We start from the raw sequence: 24266 nt of genomic DNA on the forward strand, positions 1-24266 counted from the left end.
CAGAATTACAGGACCATAAGGAGTTAACTCCTAGGAAGCAAGTCTCTACCTCGGTTAGAGACTTGTAGGAAGAAGGGATCGACGATCTCCTTTCCATTATTTATCTTTTAGAGGAATTCTCGTAGAAGATCCTGAGTTCCTTTATCCTTCAGTTGACTTATAGAAACTCATGAGAGTTTTTTCTGATGAGTTTCCGAATTATTTTGTGTCTGCTGCTCCTCGTCCCGCCTTCAGAGTTTTCGCTAAGGAAGGCGTCGAAGGAGTCTATGTTTACTAAGATGGTGCTGTCTCAATCATCTAATAGAGCTTTGAGGATGATGGGAGACTGGATGCAATCCAAGTATTCCAGGATAACAAGGGTGGAAGTCTAGCCACGTTAAAGTCGAGGACCTTGTGGCAGCCCCACAGAGACTTTTACAGCCCCCTGAATGGATCGCTGAGTCTCTCAAGGAATACAGGTAAATGAGGCATAAAAACCTATGAAGCCAGATTCCTTATCAGGTATGCCAGGTTAGCAAGGGTGGAGATCTAGCCACGTTAAGGTCGAGGACCTTATGGCAGCCCCACAGAGACTTTTACAGCCCCCTGAGTGGATCGCTGAGTCTCTTAAGGAATGCAGGCAATCAGGCATGATAACTTTGAATCAGAAGTCAGAATTAAGGTACGCACCACCCCTTTTTTCTTTCTCTCTTCTCCCTCAAGAGTTGGTCAAAGACACATGTTTTGGTGTCTTAATCAGCAAGAAAGTTTCTGCATACTTTTTCTCTAAACGGCACAGACAACAGTAGGAGCCAGACTTAACTACTTCTGGCGAGCCTGGGAGAGGAGAGGAGCAGATCTTTGGTCCGTGCTATTACTAAAGGATGGATGCAAAATCTTTTTCCTTGTGAAACCTCCTTTATTAAGTTACTCCGATAGTCCTCTCTGGCAAATTCAGAGGGGAGCCAAAGAGACAGATTATGCAACATCAGATGTCTCTCTTTTGGGAGAGGGAGGCTATTGTCTGGTCCTGGATGTAACTGCTCTCAACGCCTTCGTTCAGAAGTCAAAGTTCTCTATGGAGACATCAAAATCAGTCCTTATAGCAGTAGGAAAGGTTCACTGGATGGTCTCTTTAGACCTCCAGGATGCTTACTTCCACATCCTCATCCATCCGAACTTCAAGCAATTCCTGAAGGTTCGTGTATAGGAGGAAGTTGTCCAGTTTTGAGCTCTTTGTTTCGGCGTAAGCACTACCCCTCAAATAGGTGGTGCGTCTGCAAGGACCTGTCTTTCTTCTCTCCCTAAACCCTGAGAGAAGGAATGTCGAACGTTTTAACCATAGACCTCTTCCAAGGAATGTCGACCTTGGACCTCTTCCAAGCTCCCCAACCTCCTGGGAGAAGGAATGTCGTACGACAAAAAGAAACCAGAGGCTTTAGCTCCCGAGCAGACGCCTCCTCGAGCATACCTTTTGACGCTTCCCAGGACGCTCACCTTCATCATAGGAAAGGTGAGGGAAAAGTTTTTTCGCCATCTTCGGATAACGCAGCGCCCAGACGAGGCTGGCGTCAAGCTTCCAGACCACTGAAGAGGAAGGTGGACACGGTCAATCTGCGTCCTATCATGACACCGCAAGCTTCTGGTTGTAGGCTTTGGAGCAGTCCTGAGCGTTTTTCATTCTACCGAAGAAAGCTCTCCTGCCAAGCGTCCTTTAAGGACATCAGCAACTGTCAAGAAATGTCCAACTCACCCAGTTGCAGGACAGTTGTCTGAGCCTGGCTTGACCTAGGTTCATGCTCCTCCTCCTCCATCAGTCTGGTTCTCGTCCTCTGGACGCTCTGCGCGCTCTTTAAACGGTGTATAAAGCGAGCTTGTGGTAGATGTGACGTCTCCTGTACCACAACAAGTGGACCCTATTTTTATATGCTGCAAGATATACAACAGAAACTCTCTTCGCTTGTGCAGCCTGCAGACAGCAAGAGAGTAGCAGGCCTGGACCCTGAGCGTCAGGTAGCTTCACACCTGGACGCCAAGCGTCGTAAGGCTTCTAGTCGAGGTTCTTGACGACGAACGTCTTCACAACTCCATTGTTAAATGGCGTGTTTCAGCCGCCTTAACCAAAGGAGTCAAGCAGCCAGACGTGATGTCGAGCGTCCAGCTAACGTGACATCAAGCACCCAGCAGGACATGACGTCGAGCGTCCTGCTTTAATGTGACGTCGAGCGACCAGCAAGACGTGACGTCGAGCGTCCAGCAAGACGTGACGTCGAGCGTCCAGCAAGACGTGACGTCGAGTGTCCTGCAAGACTTGACGTCAAGATCAAGCGGGACGCGACGTCGAGCCTCAAGCAGAACGCGACGTCGAACGTCGAACAGCTCTTGACATAGACGTGTACGCTTTCCACTGTTCAAAATTCATTACTAAGTAATGCAAAAAGTTTGGGTCACACGATGGGACCAGATTGACTCTAGTGGCCCACTTTTGGCCCTCAAGAGAGTTATTCACAGAGGTTCTGGAATGGATGGTAAACACTCCAAGAAGCTTTTCATTAAGAGTAGTTCTACTCAAACAACCCCACTTGGAAAGATACCATCAACAATCTCCAAGCTCTTCTTCTAACTGTCTTCAGATTATCAGAAAACTCACAAGAGCGAGAGGTTTTTTGAAGGAAGCAGCTAGGGCTATTGCTAAAGTAAGAAGGACGTGTACCGTCTAGGTTTACCAATCCAAGTGGGAAGTTTTTAGAGAGTGGTGCAGAGGAAACATCCAGTACCTCTATAACTCAGATTGCTGACTTCCTCTTGTATCTTCGAAGGAAATGTAATTTTTTCATCCTCTACCATCAAGGGATACAAGAGTATGTTAGCAACTGTATTCAGGCCAACACTTGGACCTTTCTAATGTTAAAGACCTACAAGAACTTCTCAAATTGTTTGAAACATCAAAGCAATAGTTCCAGGATTCACCAGCTTGAAATCTGGATATAGTCCTGAAGTTCCTTATGAGTGACAGGCTTGAGCTCTTGCATTCTTCTTCATTTAAGGACCTCACGATGAAATCTCCATTTTTTGTTAGTCCTACGACAGCTAAAAGAGTCAATAAATTCATGCGTTTAGTAAAAACGTTGGCTTTCGAGATAACGAAGCTATCTGCTCATTGCAGTTAGGCTTTCTCGCCAAGAATGACCACCCTTCTCAACCTTGACACAAGGCTTTTGAGTTTCCGAATCTTTCAGATGTGGTTGGCGAGGAGTTGGAGAGAGTCCTGTGTCCAGTAAGAGCCCTGAAGACCTGGGCAGAATGAAAGAGTTGCGAGGCAAGTCGAAAGCTCTTTGGCGCTCGATCAAGAAGCCCTCGTTACAGATGTCTAGAATGTCCTTTCATTCTTCATCAGACTCTTATAAGAGCGGCTCATGCACATTACAGTGAGACTGGCCTCAAGTTTTTATAGGTCAAGTTGCATGAAGTTAGTGCTGTAACAACTTCAGTGGCCTTCAAGCAGAATAGATTGTGGCAGAGCAATTTGGACACAACCTTTTGGAGGAGTAAATCTGTGTTCACTTCACACTATTTGAAACGTGTTCATTCTTTATGAGAACTGCTACACTCTGGGACCATTCGTAACAGCGAGTGCAGTAGTGGGGGAAGGATCCACCACTACGTTCCCATAATCCTAATACCTTTTTCTTCTCCTGGAACTTTTATTTTTTTATGGTTGTTTGTGGAGATTGTGACAGTCTCGCACAATCATTGATTTTAGTCAGGTGGTCAATTTGTTCCTTGAGAGTGCCCGGAATAAGGGTATTGGAAGAGGTCCTCTCACATAGAGGTTTTTTAGACCGGTTTGACAGCTCCTAGAGGTCTTCAGCCCCCTGGGTGGATCGCTGGATCTGATAAGGAAAGCGGACATAATGAAAGAATTCATTGAAGTCAGCTTCCTTATCAGGTACAAACTCTTAAGTTTGTTTATTAACTCTGAAGTAAAAACCCGTCACCTCCAATTATCGCAGCCAACTGCACATATTTGCGTATTGCAGAGTGTTGAATCTCAGCAGGTGTAAATCCCTCGTCGTCGTAAACAATCTGGGGCCACAACTTCTTCCAGTTCGCATTAATGGTTGCAGGTTTCATTTCTTGCAGTGCCTTCTGAATGTTCTGCAGGCACGTGGCTATTGTGTACTTCCGCCAGTACGCCTTCAAATTGAGATTTTCATCTTCATCTTCTTGGGCAGCATCCACATACGCAACGAGGTCCGCCAAGGTATTCTTCGTGTAGAGGGCCTTGAACGCCCTGATAACCCCCTGGTCCATCGGTTGAATTAATGACGTGGTGTTGGGTGGCAGGAACTCAACCTGAATGCCCTCATGCGACAGGTCAGTTGCGTGTCCACCAGCGTTATCCATAAGGAGAAGGATCTTGAATGGCAAGCCCTTCTCTAAGAGATATTTGCTGACTTGCGGGATAAAACACTGGTGGAACCAGTTGGAGGTCAGCATCCTCGTAATCCATGCTTTTTGATTATGCGTCCAGTACACGGGAAGGAGATTCTTATTTTTATTTTTCAAAGCGCGAGGATTTTTCGACTTGTAAATAAGCCCCGGCTTTAGCAAAAATCCAGCAGCATTGCCACACATCACGAGGGTTACGTGATCTTTGAACGCTTTAAAGCCAGAGGCTTTGATCAGGAAAGTTCGCGATGGCATTCTCTTCCAAAACAAGCCGGTCTCATCCATATTAAACACTTGTTCCGGCTTGTATCCACCTTCAGCGATAATGTTCTTGAACGTCTCGTTCGCGTAAGTTTCAGCAGCGGCAGTGTCAGCGGAAGCAGCTTCGCCATGCAGGGAAACGCTTTTCAGGCCGAAGCGTTTCTGAAACTTCGCGAACCATCCTTTGCTGGCGGAAAAACGTTATTTCTGAGGCTGGGAATCTGTGGATGTCCCTGGTTGAGGTTCATCTACATCATCATCTTCTTCAGCATGGTTGCCATCGTCGTCTTGAGGTTCATTTGCCGCAAAATTCTCATACGAGCTCAAAGCCTTGGTTCGGATGGTGTTCGTATCCAAGGCTATGTTCTTCTTCCGGCAGTCGGCCATCCACACTGCTAAAGCACCTTCCATGCGTACGATCGTTTTATTACGCGTGGTAACGACTCGCTTCGCTGATCTGCTAAAGGTGATGGTAGCCGTCTTTCTAATGTTTGCCTCGTCCTTCTTGATGTAGCGAACGGTGGATTCGTTCACTCCAAAATGGCGGGCTGCGGCCGCGTAACTTCTGCTTTCTTTTAACATATCGAGAAGCGTCACCTTCTCAGCAATCGTCATCATCTTTCGGTGGCGTTTAGGCTCACTACCAGCCTTAGTAGAAGCAGAACGCTTGGGAGCCATTGTACAGTAGGGTTTAACAGAAAGTTCAACAAAAAGTTCAACTTAAAACAGTCACGCACAGCACAGATTAAAGTTCACAATAACGTAGCAGCATCTACCCGGCGAGAGAGCGGCGAACGAAGTGGCCGCGAAAAGATGCTGGAGGTTGGAGAAGCGGTCAAAACACCAATCACAGGCTAGATTACAAAACTTGGGTTCTGATTCGTCATCTATCAGCGCATGAACCAATCACAATCCATCTTATATGCTACGTAGTAGTTACCAATTCAAAGTACAAGGTACCCTACGTATACAGTACAGCTTTACGTACGCTATTTTACGCTTGTTTTGTTGTAGGATATGTCTCTCTCTCTCTCTCTCTCTCTCTCTCTCTCTCTCTCTCTCTCTCTCTCATATCAGTTTTTGTTTCTTGTCCTATTGTGTGTTTTATTGGATCTCTCTCTCTCTCTCTCTCTCTCTCTCTCTCTCTCTCTCTCTCTCTCTCTCTCTCTCTCTCATCACTGTTTTTGTTTAATTTCTCATTCTATGTGTGTCAATCTCTCTCTCTCTCTCTCTCTCTCTCTCTCTCTCTCTCTCTCTCTCTCTCTCTCTCTCTCTCTCTCTCTCTCTCTCTTGTACACTTATTCGAGATGTGATTTTTGCAACAAAGAATATTGGATGCAGTACTACGTACGTATACATACAAAAGATTCATGGAAAAGATGCACATCCATTACATTTGTAGTACAGTAGTAGCCATCAGCAGCCTTACACCATTTTAATACGGTATGACTGCATCTGATTTGCGTTTCATGTTCGATTTAATTTTACTACATACTGTATACTGAATTATCGTATGATCACATTCTCTTTTCGTGCTTTATTTCTTTCTGTACTGAATTATATGTCATATGTAATGCAATGAACAATCAGTAAGAGCAGATATTACTAATTACAGTATTAATGGAATTACAGGTAACGAAATATCGTATTTGGGGTCTTCATATATCGCGGTATTTTCGAAATTTCCGGAAAATCCGCGTTATGTTTATATATATGGGTTATGAAAAAAATCCGCAAGTGGTGAATCCGCTATGGTCGAACCGCGAAGTAGCAAGGGCTCACTGTATACTGAAAAAAGTTCAGTGAGGAAGCAATTTTTCTCTGATCATGACCTGCAGGTGTACTATCAGGATCCACTCTGCGAATGAAATAGGTGAGCTTCGCCCTCAGTTGTTTTAGGGATAAGTTCGATCCGGAGGTTTCGCCTTTGAAGAGCTGTCCTCCCCTGAAGTCTGAAGTTCTTCGGAGATAGACCTTTAGACACTCTACAGGACATAGAGAGACATCTTCCTTCAGAGGGCAGATTCTCCAGGGACCCCACCTTTGGGTGGGTAGCTCGTTTTTGGCGAGAAAAGTAAGATCAGGAAAGAGATTCAGTTCTCCCGCATCCGTGAACTGAATATGACCTTCGTCTCTTGATAGGGCTACTATTTCACTAACTCTAGCCCCTGAGGCTATGGCAAACAGGAAAATCACTTTTTGTGTTAGATCCTTCAGAGAACAATCCTCATTGTTCAAGGCTGAAGCATAGTGTAAGACTTTATTCAGAGACCATGAAATGGGCTTCGGAGGGGCTGCAGGTTTAAGTCTAGCGCATGCCTTCGGAATCTTGTTGAAGATTTTGTTCGCCAGGTCCACCTGGAAGGTGTATAGAAGAGATCTAGTCAAGGCTGACTTACACGTAGTTATCATGGTGGTAGGCAAGCCTTGCTGGTGAAGGTGGATGAAGAAGAACAGGCAGAAGTCTATTGAGATTTCTTTTGGCCTTTTTGCTTTTACGAAAACAACCCACTTTTTCCAAGACGATTCGTATTGTCTTCTGGTTGACTTTGACTTGTACTCTTCAAGGAAGTCTATACTGTCTTTTGAGACCCCAAATCTTTTCTTTACTGCCAAGGCGAATGAATGATTTAAAAGTTTTCAGGCATTTTTTTTAAATCATTCATTCGCCTTGGCAGTAAAGAAAAGATTTGGGGTCTCAAAAGACAGTATAGATGAGATGAAGGGTTTAGGTCTCTGTGATGAAGCAAAGAACCAGTTGAGATAGAGCTGGGTTCGGTAGAGGGACCAGCCTCAGCTTCAGTTCCATCACTAGAGGGAACCAATTGCTCTTGGGCCACTTGGGGGCCATTAGTGCTGCAGTTCCCTTGAAGGATCTCAGCTTGTTGAGGACCTTCAGCAGGAGATTGGTTGGAGGGAACAGGTAGATCCAGGTCCATTTGTTCCAATCGATGGACATGGCGTCCGTCGCCTCCGCCAGAGGGTCCTCGTATGGGGCTACACATCGAGGTAGTTTCTTGTCGCTCGTCGCGAAGAGGTCGATTTGCAGTTCTGGGACTTTTTCCAAGATGAAGGAGAATGAGTCTGCGTCTAAGGACCATTCTGACTCTATCGGCTTTAGCCTGGATAGAGCATCCGCCGTCACATTGTGGAACCCTTGTAGGTGAACTGCTGATAAGTGCCATCTCTTTTTTTTTGCTAAACGAAAGATGGCTAACATCACATGATTGATGTGTGGCGATCTCGAACCTTGTTGGTTTAGACATCTCACTATCACTTCGCTGTCCAAGACCAGCCTGATGTGGGCTGATCTGTGAGGGGATAGTTTCTTCAGTGTCAGGAGGACTGCCATGGCCTCTGGAATATTGATGTGAAAGGTCTTGAACAGAGACGACTAAGTCCCTTGAACTTTCCTTTGATGGGAGTGACCTCCCCGTCCTTCCGTCGAGGCATCTGTGTGGATGGTCACCGATGGGGGAGGTGGTTGTTAGGGAACGGTCCTCGTTAGGCTCTTGACCTTCGACCACGGCTTGAGAAGTGATCGTAGTAAGGTCGGTACCGGTCTTTGTAGATCTCTTCGAGCGTTTGATGCGTATCTTCTCCAGACTCCTGACGGTTCTTTCAACTGTGCTCTTAGCACTTGGTCTGTTACTGCTGCAAACTGGAGAGAGCCCAGTACTCTTTCCTGTTGGCGTCTTGAGATCCTGTCGGATTTCAGTAGTCTCTTGACAAAACCCGCGATCTCTCTCCTCTTCTTTTGGGGTGAATGGAGAGGCGGTGTGACTTCAAGTTCCAATGGATTCCAGCCATTGAAACTCCTGAGCTGGAAAGAGGCGAGACTTCTTGAAGTTGATCTTGAATCCCAGATGTTCCAGGAACTGGATCACTTTCTTTGATGCTTGCAGACAAGCAGTCTTGGATGCTGCCCACACCAGCCAGTCGTCCAGGTACGCTGCTACCTGAACGCCTTCTAGGCGTGGTTGTTGTACGACTGCGTCCGCAAGTTTCGTGAAGATCCTTGGGGCTATGTTTAGTCCGAAGGGCATGGCTCTGAATACAACCTTTGTCTTCTGTAGCTTGAATCCTAGGTAGGAGGAGAGGGGGCAGCTGACTGGGAGGTGCCAGTAAGCATCTGCCAGGTCTATTGAGACTGTGTACGCTCCTTTCGGTAAGAAGATCCTTATGTGTTAAAGGGTTAACATCCTGAACTTGTTCTCGATGAATTTGTTGAGTGGCGACAAGTCCAAAATGACTCCGAGTTTGTCTGAGTCTTTCTTGGGAACACAAAACTGCCTTCCCTGTAATTTGATGGACTTTGCTTTCCTTATAACCTTTTTGTTCAAGAGTTCTATGGTATATTCTTCCAGTAAGGGGTTGGAATGTTGGAAGATTTGAGGAAATGAAGGTGGAGACCTGTTCCATTTTCATCCTAGTCCATTTTTTATTAGGCTGTGGGCCCAGGGAGCGAAGGTCCAATGATCCCAAAAGTGTTGGAGCCTCCCTCCTACCTGTAGCATCTCATTGCTTGGGAGGTCCGGAGGGCTTGCCACTGTGACCGTGTCCACCCTTGCCTCGTGAAGGGTGTCGGGAGGAGCCCCGTCAAGAACCTCTTCCTTTCGGACGAAAGGTAGTGGTTTGCCTCTCAAACCCTGGGTTAAAAGCTGGTGACTGGGCAACCAGCTGTTGAGGCACCACTTGGAAGGTGGTCTGTGGTTGAGCAACCACTTGGGGCATCGCGGTCATGGTGTCTGCGGGATGTTGCTTAGGAGGCCGAGAAGGTAGTCTTGGCTTCTTTGTCTTCTGTTTTGGTTGGGGACCCGCATCTGGGGAAGACCTCCTCTTTGAGGAGATGCCCCACTTTTGGAGAAGGTTCCTATTTTCCGTGGCGGCTTTCTCAACTACCTCTTGACTGCTTCCTTTGGGAAGAGGTCTTTACCCCAGATGCTGGAAGAAATCAGCTTCCTGGGTTCGTGTTTCACCATCGCGGCAGCGAACATGAACTCCCTACAGGCTCTCCTAGCCTTCATGAAGGCGTACAGGTCCTTCTCGAGGGTGGCCATATGCATCTTGGCCAGGACCGTGAGCATATCTGGGGTGCTGTTGTGGCCTGCACACATCTCTATGCAGTTCTGGAGGGACAGGGAGGCGGCTAGCCTCTCCTTTGTCTCTTGCTCCCTTCGCAAGAGAAATTCTGACAGCTTAGGGAGGTTCTCGCTGAACTGCTGTCCCGCGATATCTGCATCTAGCTTTCCTACTGAGAAGGTTAGGTGGACCTCCTTCCACTCCTTCTCATCTGTGGGCAGGGCTAAAGACAGAGGCCTACACTCCTCTAGTGTAGGGCATGGTTTGCCTGCCTCGACTGCCTTGGCAACAGTCCGGAATGCCTTCGACGTAAAGGGGAAGGCTCTTGAAGCAGGAGCAAGAAAGGTAGGGTGTCTCTTGCTCAATGCAGAAACTCTCGAATTGGTATAATCTGCTTTCTTCAGGCTACTCGTCAAGAGAGCTTGTGCCTTGTTGAATTCGAATACCATGACTTCCTTCGGTTCCGTCTCTTCTTTTGACGCTGGTTCATTCTTCAATCGAATGAAGCACTCCGGGTATGCGTTAAAGTTCAGCCAGAACAGAATGTCATCCAGGGGAATAGCTCCCATCTTCTCCGAGATGTAGAGCTTGCCGTTGGTAATAGGCATGAACTCTGCATATCTCCAGGGATTGTTCTAGGAGCAGGATGGCAGGTCTTGAACTCTGGGTCACTTGTAACACCCTCGGGAGGCGGGGGTCCGAATCGCTTCACGAAGCTCTTTAGTGATCTTCGCTTCCCTTTCTTCACTTTCCTTGCGAAGATTCTCCATTAGGCCGGTAATATGGGCCAAAACTGCCTGACCCATGGCGTCCAAATGAGGGGTAGAAGCTGAAGACGTAGATGATGTCTGTTCTACTGCCGGCACAGGCATAAGGGGTTCTTCCACTTCTGACGAATCGTCGTCTTCATCTCCTCCTGGAGGAAGGGTAGACTCTTCCTCTGGATCGTCCCGAAGGAGATCCTTCTCTGTGTCCGTAGACACTTCAGACATCCTTTCCTCCTGGTGGATGTCCATGCCTTGCATAGCTTCACTGACTTCCGCCCCAACTGCAATCTGGACGCAGGGAGGCCCGGGTCGTGTCTAGGGCACGACGGCATCAGTGCCAGCTTTAGGGAACAGCAGGCTACGCATCCTATCATTAGGAAGGTACGGTCCCGGAGAGTTCTTTTGGAACCCTCGTACCCATTTGCAAAGTTTCTCGCGTGCTGCGTCCATCGACTCCGCTGACTTGGGGTTGCCGAAACCCTCGGCCACCAATGCCGAGCAGATGTTGCAGTCCTTGGTGTCCCAATACCACAAGGCTTCGGTGGTAACAACGCAGGCGGCATGAGACCTGCACATGGTGTGACCGCAAAAGTTCCTACTCTTGCGGTTACAGTACATCACACCGCACATCATTTTCTGTTCCTCCTGTAAAGAAAGGAAATTGAAATGAGTATGCGGTAATTTATCACACTTGATAAATCATTTTCATGCAATAAATGTTTTGGTATCTTAACCATTATAGCTTAGGATAGTAAGCTAGAAAGGAAATAGGAGAGACACATACTTGTGTCTCCTGTCCAGCCAATTACTGTGACCTCCCCCAATATTAATATTAGAATTTCCTTATTAAAAGAAAATCAAAGGAGAAGGGTTCTAACCTCTAGTGTTAGAATTAGTGCATACTAGCAGTAACCCTTTCATAAAAGTATTAATATTGTGGGTAAATTATGGTCTGATGACTTTCATCAGTGTATTGTAGGAATACTTCACTTCAATATAAGATTGGTCTCAACAATAGACTGTGAAAGGATACACAGGGTATGTTGGAAAATAAACTACGGTATAATATATACTATAGTTTTCTGCCTGCAGTATGTACTATACTGCAGAAATACTGGCTACTGTATAAGCATATACTGTAGTTCAGCTGGCATGTTGCCGGCTAGGCTAGTACCTGGCGGCACCGGTCCAGCCGGCAGGGTTAGTACCTGACGGCACTAGCCGACAGAGAGAGAGAAAGCATGGAGCGAAGGGCTTCCTTATTAGTGTAGTTTAGCACAAAAATAAGGGTGTAGGTATCATTATTCCTACTGCCTTCCTCCAGAATGAGGGTTCAAATGGAAAGGGGGAATGAATCATTCTAGCTTTCATCCAGTCACAAGATCTGTTGCCGGCTACTGCCGGTTTCAGGGATGTGGATGGCAGTCCAAGGGAGGACTGAAGAACACTCAAAGACAAAAGGGACTCCCACCGGCAGCCGTCATAGTCGGCACAACCTTTCCCGGAGCCTTGCGTCCGTAGGAGAAAGTCGGAGTGGCTATCAAGCTGCCTATGTAGGAGCCCTGCCGGCGCCACGTTCTACCCGGTAAGGGGGGAGATTGTAGGACACCGGCCACAGACATGCGATGGCTAGGCTATCGCTAAAGGACAGAGAGGGGCTGGGAAAGGGTCTTCTATGTTGTGTCGGGAGAAGGGGGCAGGATTGCCGCTATTTCCAAACACAGTTGAAACCTTGTTTCAATATCTGCGCCATCCTGGGCGGCAGAAGAATGTCGATTCTTCAGCCTAGGGTCTACTGAAAGAAGACTTGTCTTCTAGACCGCAGTGGAGAAAGTGGCGGCATTGTACTACCACTTCAGATGCGGACTAGGGAAGCTAAGCTTCCTATGCCTACAACTGTAAGCTGGCAGGGGAGTGACTACTCACCCGGCAGCCAAGCCGTCGGCATAAAGACTGAGTTACTGTCGTAAAACCAAGCCGGGATACTCACCGGCAAGGGGGATGACAGAAACACTAGCCTAGTCAAGCCGGAGTGTACTACTCTATGGCGAGACCAAGATAGGGTTGTCGCTTAATGGCGACACTCAGAGGGAAGGAGGGTTTACCCTTAAATCTCCGAAGGAGACGAGTATCGAATTATATAATTAATTCTAGGAGATATACTATCTCCTGTTGAATTGATAAAGCAATACACGAGGGTAAACAGGGATAATGTATGAAGGTATACTAAAGCGCATAGGCTAGGCTAGCCTAGCGCAGGGCGAGATCTCGGCTACCTATATCACCGAGACTCTAACGTATACGATCGGCACATTCAGGAAGAGGAAAATTATCTTATCTTCACTAGTATACATTTGCCTAAATAGCTATAATTCATTAAAGCTAAATACCGGGAATGTCGTTCTGCAGGCTAAATAAAGCATGCATGACGAACGACAGCGCCCAAAATGGCGCCTCCGGTAATCAGCTATGCTCCAATAAACACATTAAATTTATGCTAATTTCATTGTGAGAAGGGAGCTAAAAATTATGCACTGTAAAAATTAAATACTCAACTTTCCAGAGGCAGAAGAGGCTGGAGAATGCATAATAATTCCTCGAGAATAGCGATCTAAAACACTACATAAGCAGGGAGAACACCGTGCGAAAGCGCTACTGAAATAGGAATGAGCGCCATCTTGGAGCCCTGTAATAGTAGGGGAGGAAGGGTAACCTTGATAACGGCTCTCCTTCAATTTCGCCACTCTTCCCCCTCAAAGCGAAAACGCTGTTTGGGGTGAAGATTGCCATGTGTTGTATCAAGATATACGTCCCCTGATATTATGCGATATCCTTAAGAAAAATTTTAAGGATACTTGCGCCAGGAGTTAGAATTCTGGAGACCTATGGTCAATTCTCTGGGAGTATCACTGTAGCCAAATATCCCTTAGAAAGCTGTCTATAGGAAGCTTCCATCAGGACGACATGGCTTGAGCCCAAAAAAATGGTTGTACAATACTTTATTTCATTGAGTTTAGGGGAGTTTAGCCTTATTATAAACATATAATGTGGTGTTTTTGTAATGCTTGGAAGGAATTAGGCTATTTACATGTACAGTATAAGGAAACTCACAATGCGAAAAAATCACAACACAAAAGCCACTACGGAACCAATTGATTTCGTATTGAGAGGTATTACTACCTATCAAGTAAAATGTCACATTCGCGATAAATACTCTTGCAACGCGATGATTTCAAATAGCCTGTGCACCTTTACACTGGGTGTGCTTCGCGCCACTTACTTGTCTCTCCAACCATCTCATCCTAGCTCTTGCTGTACACTGTACTGTATATCCATTTACCATGGTAAAAAATTACAGCTATTTATGAAATAAACAAGATATTGATTAAACTGGCATTTCACTTAACTGTATACAATAATAAGGAATGTAATATTCATTTTTTAGTATTGTATGTGTAAATATAAACATTAATCTTTTCCATTTTTTCCATTCAGTTCAGTTCAGTTGCTGGCCTGCTGGGTGGAGGGATTCGCCTATCCATTGGCACCTCTTTAGTTTTCTTCTTTATTATAAGTTCTTTTATTTTCTTCAGCCCGTTTTTCCCATATCTGATACTGTAAATGTATTCTTTTCTTTTTTCTATTCCTTGTTGATTAAATAAAACATTTCCTACTACTGTATCTTCTTTTTTTCCCCTTTTTATTAATTTTTCCTCAGCACTTACAATGCCATGCCACTTTGTTCAGCTCCGTCAGCCAATGTAAGGAGTGCAAAGTCAGATATTCCTGTTCCTAGGGAAGTGGCTGCTCCTGCCCATCATTGCCTTTTTTGCCTGCTCCTCTGGCAGTTCCTGATCTTCTCGCTGAAGATGGCCTTTCCAATACGTGGGTTCGGTCCTCTCCGGAGCAGATGCTAACTACAATTCCTTGGAGTTCTTCAGGTAACCCATAAGGGGGGAACCCAGGAACGAGCTTCATCTACATTTCACATGCAGCACTCGATGTCGACCTTTGACTTGAGCTAGAGCTCGATGGAAAGCAGAGAGTGCTTTCCGAAGGTTCGCCTCCAGGTGTTGGAACTTTCCCTTCCGAGGGAGAGTCTCTCCAACAGCAGCTGTCTAACAATCTTCCTGCTTGCAGAGAGAATTGCTGACAGAGGTTGGTAACTTTTACCCTCTGCAGGAGAGACTTCCTTCACCTGTTTTGGTTTCTCTCTTCAAGGGGATTCCTCCAGCGTCAATTGGATTCGTTCATGCCTCGCCTTTGCTCTTCAGAGCAATCCTCTTGCCCAGAAGTCTTGTCTTACCTGGCTGTCTTGTCTCACCCAGGAGTCTTGTCTTGCCCGAGAGTCTCGTCTCGCCCGGCAGTCTCGTCTTGCCCAGCTGACTCGTCTTGCCCAGCTGACTCGTCTCGCCCAGATATCGTCTCATTTAGAAGAATCGTCTTCCCAAGCAGACTCGTCTCGCCTAGCAGACTCATCTCTCCCAGCAGACTCGTCACGCCTAGCAGACTCAGCACGTCCAGTTGACTCGTCTCGCCAGCAGACTCTTCTTGTGTAGCGGACACTCCTCGTCCAGTCATGCTACAGTTATGGGCATCGGCTCACGATCGCTCACAATACAGTAGCCCATCAGCCCGCAATCCCATACAATCGCCCATCAACTCGCAATTTCCCACGATCTCCCATTAGTTCGCAATTGCTTACGATTACCCGTCACCTCGCGATCACCTGACAGATCGTGATCACCCACGGTCGCCTGTCAGTTTTCCATCGTCCGCGATCACTCGTCAGGTCGCCATCACCCGCGATCACTCATCAGCTCGCCATCGCCCACAATATCCCTCAGCTTGCCCATCAGCCTACGAACGCCCATCAGCTCACGATCTCCTGTCAGTATTAGCTTGTGATTGCTCCTCCGCTCTTTTTCAGGTTCCTGCGGTCTCAGCAACCACTTCCACCACCTGACGTTTTCCTCTACTCATAATTGCCCGCACTTGAGGACCTACTACAAGGCAATACAGACCAGCTTGTTTCCATTTTCTGCTCGTTTTTAATCTTCTGCCTTTGCAGGCAGTTCGTCACAACCTCTATTAGTGACCTCTATTCAGTGTCACACTACCCAGCTCGCTACCTTTCCTTCCTAGGTAAAGTTGCCCTCCGCCTTTGACGAACTACTATTCCAGCTTCCGGGAAGATTCCCCAACGGCCACTGAAGAATCTATGAAGCCTCATTACTTGGTGTGTTTTTCCGACTTCGTTTGACGAACTTTTTGGGGGTTATGGCAGAACACTACTGGCTGTGATTCTCACTTCAAGCAAGCACACTGCTCTTCCCAGCGAGCCTGGCCTTCTTCTCTGTCCATCGGAGGGTATCCTCATCTAGACGACACAGTTCATTATCCTTCGTTCTCTTCTAGTTGCACTACTTCGGTAGTGCTTCCCACGACTTGCAGTTAAGGGAGTTTAGCACACACTCCCTTCATAGAACCTAACCCAGCACTCTCCATCAAGGGAGTAGTACTGTACAGCGGAAGTGTCAACCTTAGCGCTTAATACCTCTCTCGCCACTTGGAACTTATTGTTTCACGCAAGTACAGTACAGTGGTTTCGGTTTCCTGATACATTCATCATCTTTTGAGCTTCGAAGGGCCCGCCGTATGCAATTGGCAGTCTTCTTATTGGCTTTCCAGTTCTCGTCAGCGTGCTCGTACATTTTCTTCGTATCACTACCACTGCTATTACTACGTCTTTTTCTACTAGTGGACTGACATGCGGCGTGCCGTAGTGATGAGGTAGCCTCCTCAGCTCCCTTCCTCTTCCCTTTGGACCCTTTTTGGTATGGATACTTTACAAGCTGACATCTTAATTGATAAGAGCTTCGTTAGTTGCGCATGCGCTGCTCACCTTTACACTGCTTCTAGGCTAATAGAACATAGTTCTACACAGCGTTTACCTTAACAGAAGTCTTCCGACCACTCGCCTCTGCCGCCTTTCTCCTGTGATTCAGAATGAATCTTGTGAACATAATTCTTTTGGATTATTTGCTTCTCTTCTCTCCACAAGTTTGAGAACTTGTTGGATCTCTTTCACGGTTTTGGGCCGATTCCTCAGATCTTCTCTTTGGCCCTTCACACCTGGATCGGGAAGCATAACGCCATGGAGGTATTCCTTTTTCTTCCCCTTTGTTCTGGGGAATTGAATTCAGCTTATGCTTACATTACAGCTATAGCAACTTAGATTCGAGGATTCCGCTCCTCTTGCTCTCTGTCTACATCGGCCTATGGTCCCTCAGGACTTGTACAAGCAACCTCAACCCTCCATCTGCAGGATCCTCCTCCAGAGAGGATTATACGACCAACCCTTAACTTGACCTCGGTCTTGTTTGTCAACCCTCGGACAATGACACTCTCCCTCAGCCTTAGTTCACCTAACCAGTGACGTGAATTCTATATCCAAAGCATTGTAAGATGTCTTCTCTAGGGATAACTTCTTTCAGGTCCACGAGTTAGGTCTACCCTGTTGTGGGTAATACCCTCCTGTAAGTTCAGAGTATTCATCTCTTTTCGACAAGGGGAGAGAATCCGCAGCTCAGCTACAAGAGCATGCACATCTTCTCATCCCACCCACCTGTTGAGGTGCAACAGCGGTTCTCTCTATAATCTACACTAATCCGAACACACGGATTCAGGTGTTACGTCATTTTCGGCAGAGCTACGTGTTTCATCAAAGTATCTCCTAGCTTCTACAGTCTGTTTTTTCCTATAGAAGTCTCCAGTTTTTATTCTCCTCTCCTTGAACAATTTGGATCATCAAACTCTGTTCGGCAAGAAGTCATAATATACGGTCCATCAAGCTGTTAGTCCACAGGACTTCCTGTGCATGCTCTACCACTAGGACTCATATTCCTGGATTCTAGGACATTTGTCATCAAGGAAGTATCTATGATCCTACAGGCATACTAGATCAAGGTTCAGTGCTTCGATTTTGACAGCACCTCAGGTTCTCACGAGAGTTTTTACCCTAGTGTTACCCTGGGCCTAAAGGATCGGTATCGTTCCCTGAAGACTTTGGGATGACTGGCGGATCCTAACAAACCCGGTGGCTTCCCTTCGTCATCACCGGGACAACTCCTTGAGTTTACCGCGATCTGAGGATTGAAGTAAATCTCAAGATATTCCCTGCTTCCTTATCAGAGACTGGTTTTGCTAGGAATGATCATTGCCATCAGAACTTTTTCTCAGGATGACGGGGTCCAAGGCAGTCACGTCTGCATCAGACTCCTTCGAATTCAACCTCTTCAGGGACAGACAGATCCAGGTGGTTCAGCACGAGGGATCTCCTTTTTCTCTGGTCTCTACGGGACCCAGACAGAAGACAAACCTGAGAAGATGGTTGACAGACGAGAGTCTCCGCCAAGGAATTGACCTCCTCATTCCTTCTTCAGATTTGATGCTCCCTCCTTTCAGATGCATAAAAAAAAAGGGTGGGGTGTGGCTTTCATACTGTATCACACAGCCTCCAGGCTCTGGGCAGTCTAAATGTTACCGTCATTTAAATCTCATAGAGATGAGGGTAGCCTTCCTAGCCCTACAGCCGAAACATCAGTTCCTGGCGGATCACTCTGTGGCATTAGCTAGTGACAGCAGCATGGTAGTGGCTTAAATAGAACAAACATGGTGGTACATTTTTCACAGCACCTCGTCTTATAGTAAGGGTATGCTAAAATGGGCAGAAGACAACTCGGTTTTCCTATTAGCTCGATTCATTCTAGATAGTAGGAATGTGGTCATGGTCATCTGAGCAGAGCTACTCAGATAGTGGTCCCCGAACGGTCTTTGAATTATCCAGTGGCTTACAAATCTTGACTTTGAGTTTTTCCCCGACAGTGGATCTCTTTGCGATGTCCCTGAACAACGTGCTTCTGCTCTACTGTTCACCAGTCCCGGATCCACAGGCTTTACGGCAGGATGCATTCAGCAACTGTGGGTCAACATCGGCGTTTCAGCTGTTCCCCCATGCTCCTTAATGACAAAGGTACTTAATAAGGCAAGATCATTCGCAACCAAGCGATGACCCTCTTAGCCCTGCTTAGCATCTGCAGGATGGTGCCTGTACTTTCTTCATCTGCTGACAGAAGTCCCGAGTAAACTCCTTCCACGACACGATCTACTCTGGCAGCCACATGTGATCATTCACCACGGAGCCATAGTTCCCCCTACATCTTCACGCCTGGACACTCTCTAACATCTTACACGGAAAAGCTTTCACAGCAAGTTACAAGAGGAAGTTCTGGATACATCCAGAATTCTCCAGTTGGCTGCTAACAGGGTAGTGGATGGTGTCATGGACGGGTATTCCCCCCCCCCCCCCTCTCGCATTGCCACCTCCAGCATTGCGGAGTTTTCTTGGATACCTTCGAGAGCAAAAGTCCTCTCGGTCTCGGCAATGAAAGGCTACCACTTGTTCTTGCTCCTTGCCTTCAGGCCGAAAGGAATTAACTTTTCCTTTGTGTTGGCATCGTCTCTTTTCATGCAGAGTTTCGAGCCTACCTGCCCCCAGTCGGAAGTTAGACCTTCTCCACAGAGCGTGGTTCACTTCCTTTGATCCCTGAAGGGTGCTCCCTACAAACCAGGATGCCAAGCAAATGTACTCTGCAAAGCTGGCCTCCGCTGTTTGTAAGTAAAACCATTTCCCTTGCATAACCTGGTACAGTATTGTGATATATACTTATTATGTCCCCATACCTCCCGGCGAGGTGGGATTGAGTAACTTTTATGGCTGATTCAAAGATTCCCTCGTTTATGAGAATTCCTACCTAGAATAGTCACACTACTAGTATCACATAATCACACAGATTGGTCAGGCTGCTAACCGTGAAAGGGTTTTTATTTAGTATCTGAACAAATAAGCAAATTTGGAAGTAATTTGTATCTTTCCTAACTATACAAACCTGGAGCTATTTATACAAATTGTCCCACCATCATCTGTCCCCTGGTAAGTCCTGTCTGCAATAAAAAGTGACGAAACAACACAGGTGTGTGCTTAAGCAGGGTAGTCAGCTATCCCCCTACTCCCCCCCCCCCCACAAACTAGCAGTAGGATAGTTACACATGTATCACCTGAGTCACTGAAATAACTAGCTGTTATTAGCTTAACATACTGTAATACTGTATATTGTTTAGGTTGATCAACTGCCTCGTTCCTGTTCACCAAACATTAATGTGGATTTTTACATTGGTGCTGGACTGTCACAACGCCTGTGATTTAATTTGTAAAGATAATTGTATACAGCATATGTATTGTGAGAATTTATAATCGTGTCCTCTATGGAAAGTTGTCCGGTAAATACAGTACTGTAATTTGCTAATCTGCAAGGCTTTGAGAGATGGGTCAGCCTTTTTAGCATAACTTTATTTCATTTGAATATTTACATCCTGTTTATGTTTGTACATATGCTTGTAGTAATTATTGAAATATACTTTTAATTCCTCCAGGTGCCGTAACTACAGAAATGCGTAATACATTAACAGCAGTTTTAGAAAATGAACAATGCTTCTATAAGGTTAGTTATTTATTGCCACTCTTTTGCCTTTGACAGCAAAAACTGTAGGAAATGCAATTTGTATTCCTTCATCTTACCATACATTAAGTATCTTGGATGGGAATATTGTACTATGCAGAAATTTGGATTTAAATGATGTCATGAGACTGTTTCACATATGCCCATGTGAATAAATATGTTCTTGCATTGCATTGTTATGCTTATTGTTCTTATGTGAATTATGGAGGTTTCAGGCTTGAATAGAACCATCAGCTTTAGGAAGAAAATAATTAGGAATCAGATTTCTTGATGTGTAAATTTTAGTAATTTTACCAGAGGGAGATCTCTTATTTATGCTATACTTATTGTCATCAATGGGCTCATTTCCTATACTGTAATGTTGACTCTGGTGTTAGATTTAACATTTGGTATCATTTATCTCTTTAATTGTTCTGATAATCTACATACCTTATGCTATTTATTAAGGATTATCTTTCAGCGAAGCTGGAAAACTACCCTTTAAGACTTTTAAGCGAGGTGGCAACTATCCAAACCGCTAGTTAGCGGGGATAGTGAGAGGTAGCAGGTGGTTGCCAGCTATCCCTCTCACTCGTGCACTTGTGAATTTGAGTCACTTTTCTTTTGGCTTGAGGAGAATGGACAGTGTGTCCATTCTCAAAGGACTTGGCCATTGTAATCATATTCATTTCTTTTTGTTTTCAGGTATTTTTTTTCCTTCTTCTGCGTCTTCATGTGGACTTACCCAGGACCTGAAGGGTGCTCTTGCAGCAAATTCATGACGTCTGTAAAGACCATCTCCCATTCGTTGTGTCCGACCTGCAGAGTATGTTGCTGTGAGCAGGGTAACACTGTGAGGAGTGTAGAGAGTGGTCTGCCTCCCATTGGGAAATGTTTGGGAAGTCTAAGAGGAATTCTTTGCCTTCGGGGTCTTCCTCAAGGGCGAAGAAGCATTGGACATCTTCTCTGACCCCCCAATATCTTCCCGAAACTCCTGCTTGTTGGGCCTCTTTCGAGGGGCTGTCGAGTAGAATCGAAGACCAGCTAACTCCAGGGCAACCTCGTGATCCGGGGATGTTACTGCTTCCCCTAGAGAAGCAACTTCGTCCCCGCCCTCAGGCGAGTCTTTTTCACTTTATGACGTGTTGCAGGTTTGGCTGTCGCTTGGTGTGGCTGGGCATTCTTTTAACCCCTTCGCTACGAGGCCGTGGGTTTTCTACTGGAGCTTTATACAAGATTTGTCATCATCAGATATACTCGCTCATTTATTCAATAATAAGCTACATTTCCATGTTTATTTGTTTTACTGCTGATAACAGAATATTTTTTTCCAAAGTTTGCTTTATACTCCAGTGTATTTGAAATGTTTTTCCATTCATTGGTAAGTGGTTATAGAATAATTTTGAAAAAAATAAGTTTTATGCAATTATCTCTAAATAATGGTAAAGCGCTGTAATTTTGTGCAAATAAAACTTTAAATTTATTGAAGTGATTATGTTATTCTTTTATAATTTCATGATAAATAGCTGTCAAAAGATATAAAAGTACTTGTTAGCAATAATGAATTTTACGTTGTTCAAAAATGTAGTAAAAATATACTTTTATTTCCTTTGACACAGGAAATATTCTATAATTTATAATTATAAGGTAAGGTAAAGCACGGCGATTTATGTGTAAAAAACGTTATACTGTATATTTTTTCAAATTACTAGGTTATTCCACAATAATTCCACGAGAAATAGCCGTTGAAAGATATGAAACTACTCGACACTAATAATGAAATTTATGTTATACAGAAATATAATGAAAATATCCATTTGTTTCCTTTGACATATGTATTTTATAATGAATAATTTACTAGATATAAATATGATTAACAATATGAATCAACATACATATATATATATATATATATATATATATATATATATATATATATATATATATATATATATATATATATATATAATATAATATATATATATATATATATATATATATATATATATATATATATATATATTCTATCTATCTATCTATCTATATATATATATATATATATATATATATATATATATATATATATATATATATATATATATATATACAGTATGAATATATATAAGTGGTACCTCTACATACGAATTTAATCCGTTCCACAACCGACTTCGGATGTAGAAAATGTTCGGATGTAGAAACGAATTTTCCCATAAGAATACATTGAAATAGGATTAATCCGTGGTTGAGCCCAAAAACCTATGATAACTCCTTAATAAATTACTACACATAATTACACATGACAATATGCACTCTAAATTATATAATAGACATGTAAAAAAGAATAATTATCAAGAAATAATAAATAAGAAACGGGTTTTTAGCGTCACTTTACCTTAGAAAGTCCAGCGCAGGTATTGGTCTTGCTACGCAGAGAGGAGATGGACAGGTGGCGAGGACGTAGAGAGGATGATTACGATAAACGTACACTACCGTAACTTATTCTAACTTACACTAAGTGAACTTTAACCTAACTTAGCTTATTTATTTTTTTTTATTTTTATATTTTTTATTTTTTTTTTACATTTTATTTTTTTATTTTTGATGATTAATTTTAATCACTTTCACTCTCTCCACTTAAAATTGATTGAATTTTTTTCTCTTCACTCTTTGCCGTTTTCTTTGAACCGCTTCCTTCCTCTTCATCACGAGTTCGCTTTGTAGTTTTTTTAAAGAAGCTATCGATAGAAAGTTGCTTGGTACGGCTTTTCAGAATGTTTCGAAAATGAGTTAGGCAAACATCATCGAACTGCGCAACTACACGACAAACCTGCAATGTTTTTTTATAGTATTTGTCGATGAAGTCGACCACGTCTTGATATTTTCCTAACATCTCTTTTATTTGCGCCGAACTTAACACATGTTTTACCTCCTCGATCCCTTCCTCGTCATCACTCATGTGCTCAGACGTAGCATGGAGTTCCTTGAGCTCCTCTGTGGTAATTTCGTCGTGATGTTCAGCGACGAGTTCCATGATGTCATCTGCGTCGACCTCCAGACCCATGGACTTGCCAAGGGAGACGATTTCCTCTACGTCTTCCGCTGCACCCACCACGGGATCAGGTTCGGGGTCAAAACCCTCAAAATCTCGGGGAGAAACTGCATCAGGCCACAGCTTCTTCCAGGCAGAATTCAGTGTCTGTCGAGTTACTCCCACCCAAGCCTGATCTATGATCTTCAAGCAGTGAACGATGTTAAAGTGGCTTTTCCAAAATTCACGCAAAGTTAAGTTTGTGCTTTGCGTGACATTAAAGCACTGCTTGAATAGGTGCTTGGTGTAGAGCTTCTTGAAATTCGAGATGACTTGCTGGTCCATGGGCTGGAGGATAGAGGTGGTATTCGGTGGAAGATACAGCACCTTTATGAACTTGAATTCTTCAGAGATATCATCTTCAAGTCCAGGGGGGTGAGCAGGTGCATTGTCAAGGCATAGCAGGCACTTCAAAGGCAATTTCTGCTCATGAAGATACTTCTTCACAGAAGGACCGAAAACTTGGTTAACCCATTGGACAAAGAACTGCCTAGTGACCCAAGCCTTCGAGTTGGATCGCCAGAAAACATGAAGCTGGTCCTTATCCACATTCTTTGCCTTAAAGGCCCTAGGGTTCTCAGAATGGTAAACCAGTAAGGGCTTGACTTTAAAGTCCCCGCTAGCGTTGGCACATAGGGCAAGAGTCAACCGATCCTTCATTGGCTTATGCCCAGGCAATTTCTTCCCTTCGGTGGTGATGTAGGTTCGACGGGGCATCTTCTTCCAAAACAGCCCGGTTTCATCACAATTAAACACCTGCTGCTCTACGTAGCCTTCTTCCTGCACGGTCCTTTCAAAGCTCTTCACAAAGTCAGCTGCAGCCTTTGTGTCCGCACTAGCAGCCTCTCCGTGGCGAACAACTGACTGAATCCCGGACCGTTTCTTAAATTTCTCAAACCAGCCACGAGATGCCTTGAAATCGTCTGAGGAAGGTTCGGTTGAACTCTCCCCAGCATCACCCCCAGAGCTCGCCTCCTTCAAGTCCGTGAAGATGGCGTGTGCCTTCTCGCAGATGATAGTTTCGGTGATGGTGTCGCCAACAATCTCTCTGTCCTTGATCCAGATTAGCAGAAGTCG

At 44.8% G+C, this 24266-nt stretch overlaps 1 protein-coding gene across 2 annotated transcripts in view; it reads left to right on the top strand.

Moving 5' to 3' along the window:
- Positions 1-24266, top strand: part of Taf2 (TATA-box binding protein associated factor 2) — a 365232-nt gene that overhangs the window by 227784 nt on the left and 113182 nt on the right. For both annotated transcript variants that reach the window (XM_068346184.1, XM_068346183.1), the window contains exon 16: positions 20037-20104. In XM_068346184.1, coding sequence (XP_068202285.1) covers positions 20037-20104 — 68 coding nt within the window. The remainder of the gene's footprint in view (positions 1-20036; positions 20105-24266) is intronic.

The sequence above is a fragment of the Palaemon carinicauda genome, chromosome 22 (assembly GCF_036898095.1).
Source record: "Palaemon carinicauda isolate YSFRI2023 chromosome 22, ASM3689809v2, whole genome shotgun sequence".
Taxonomy (NCBI): domain Eukaryota; kingdom Metazoa; phylum Arthropoda; class Malacostraca; order Decapoda; family Palaemonidae; genus Palaemon; species Palaemon carinicauda.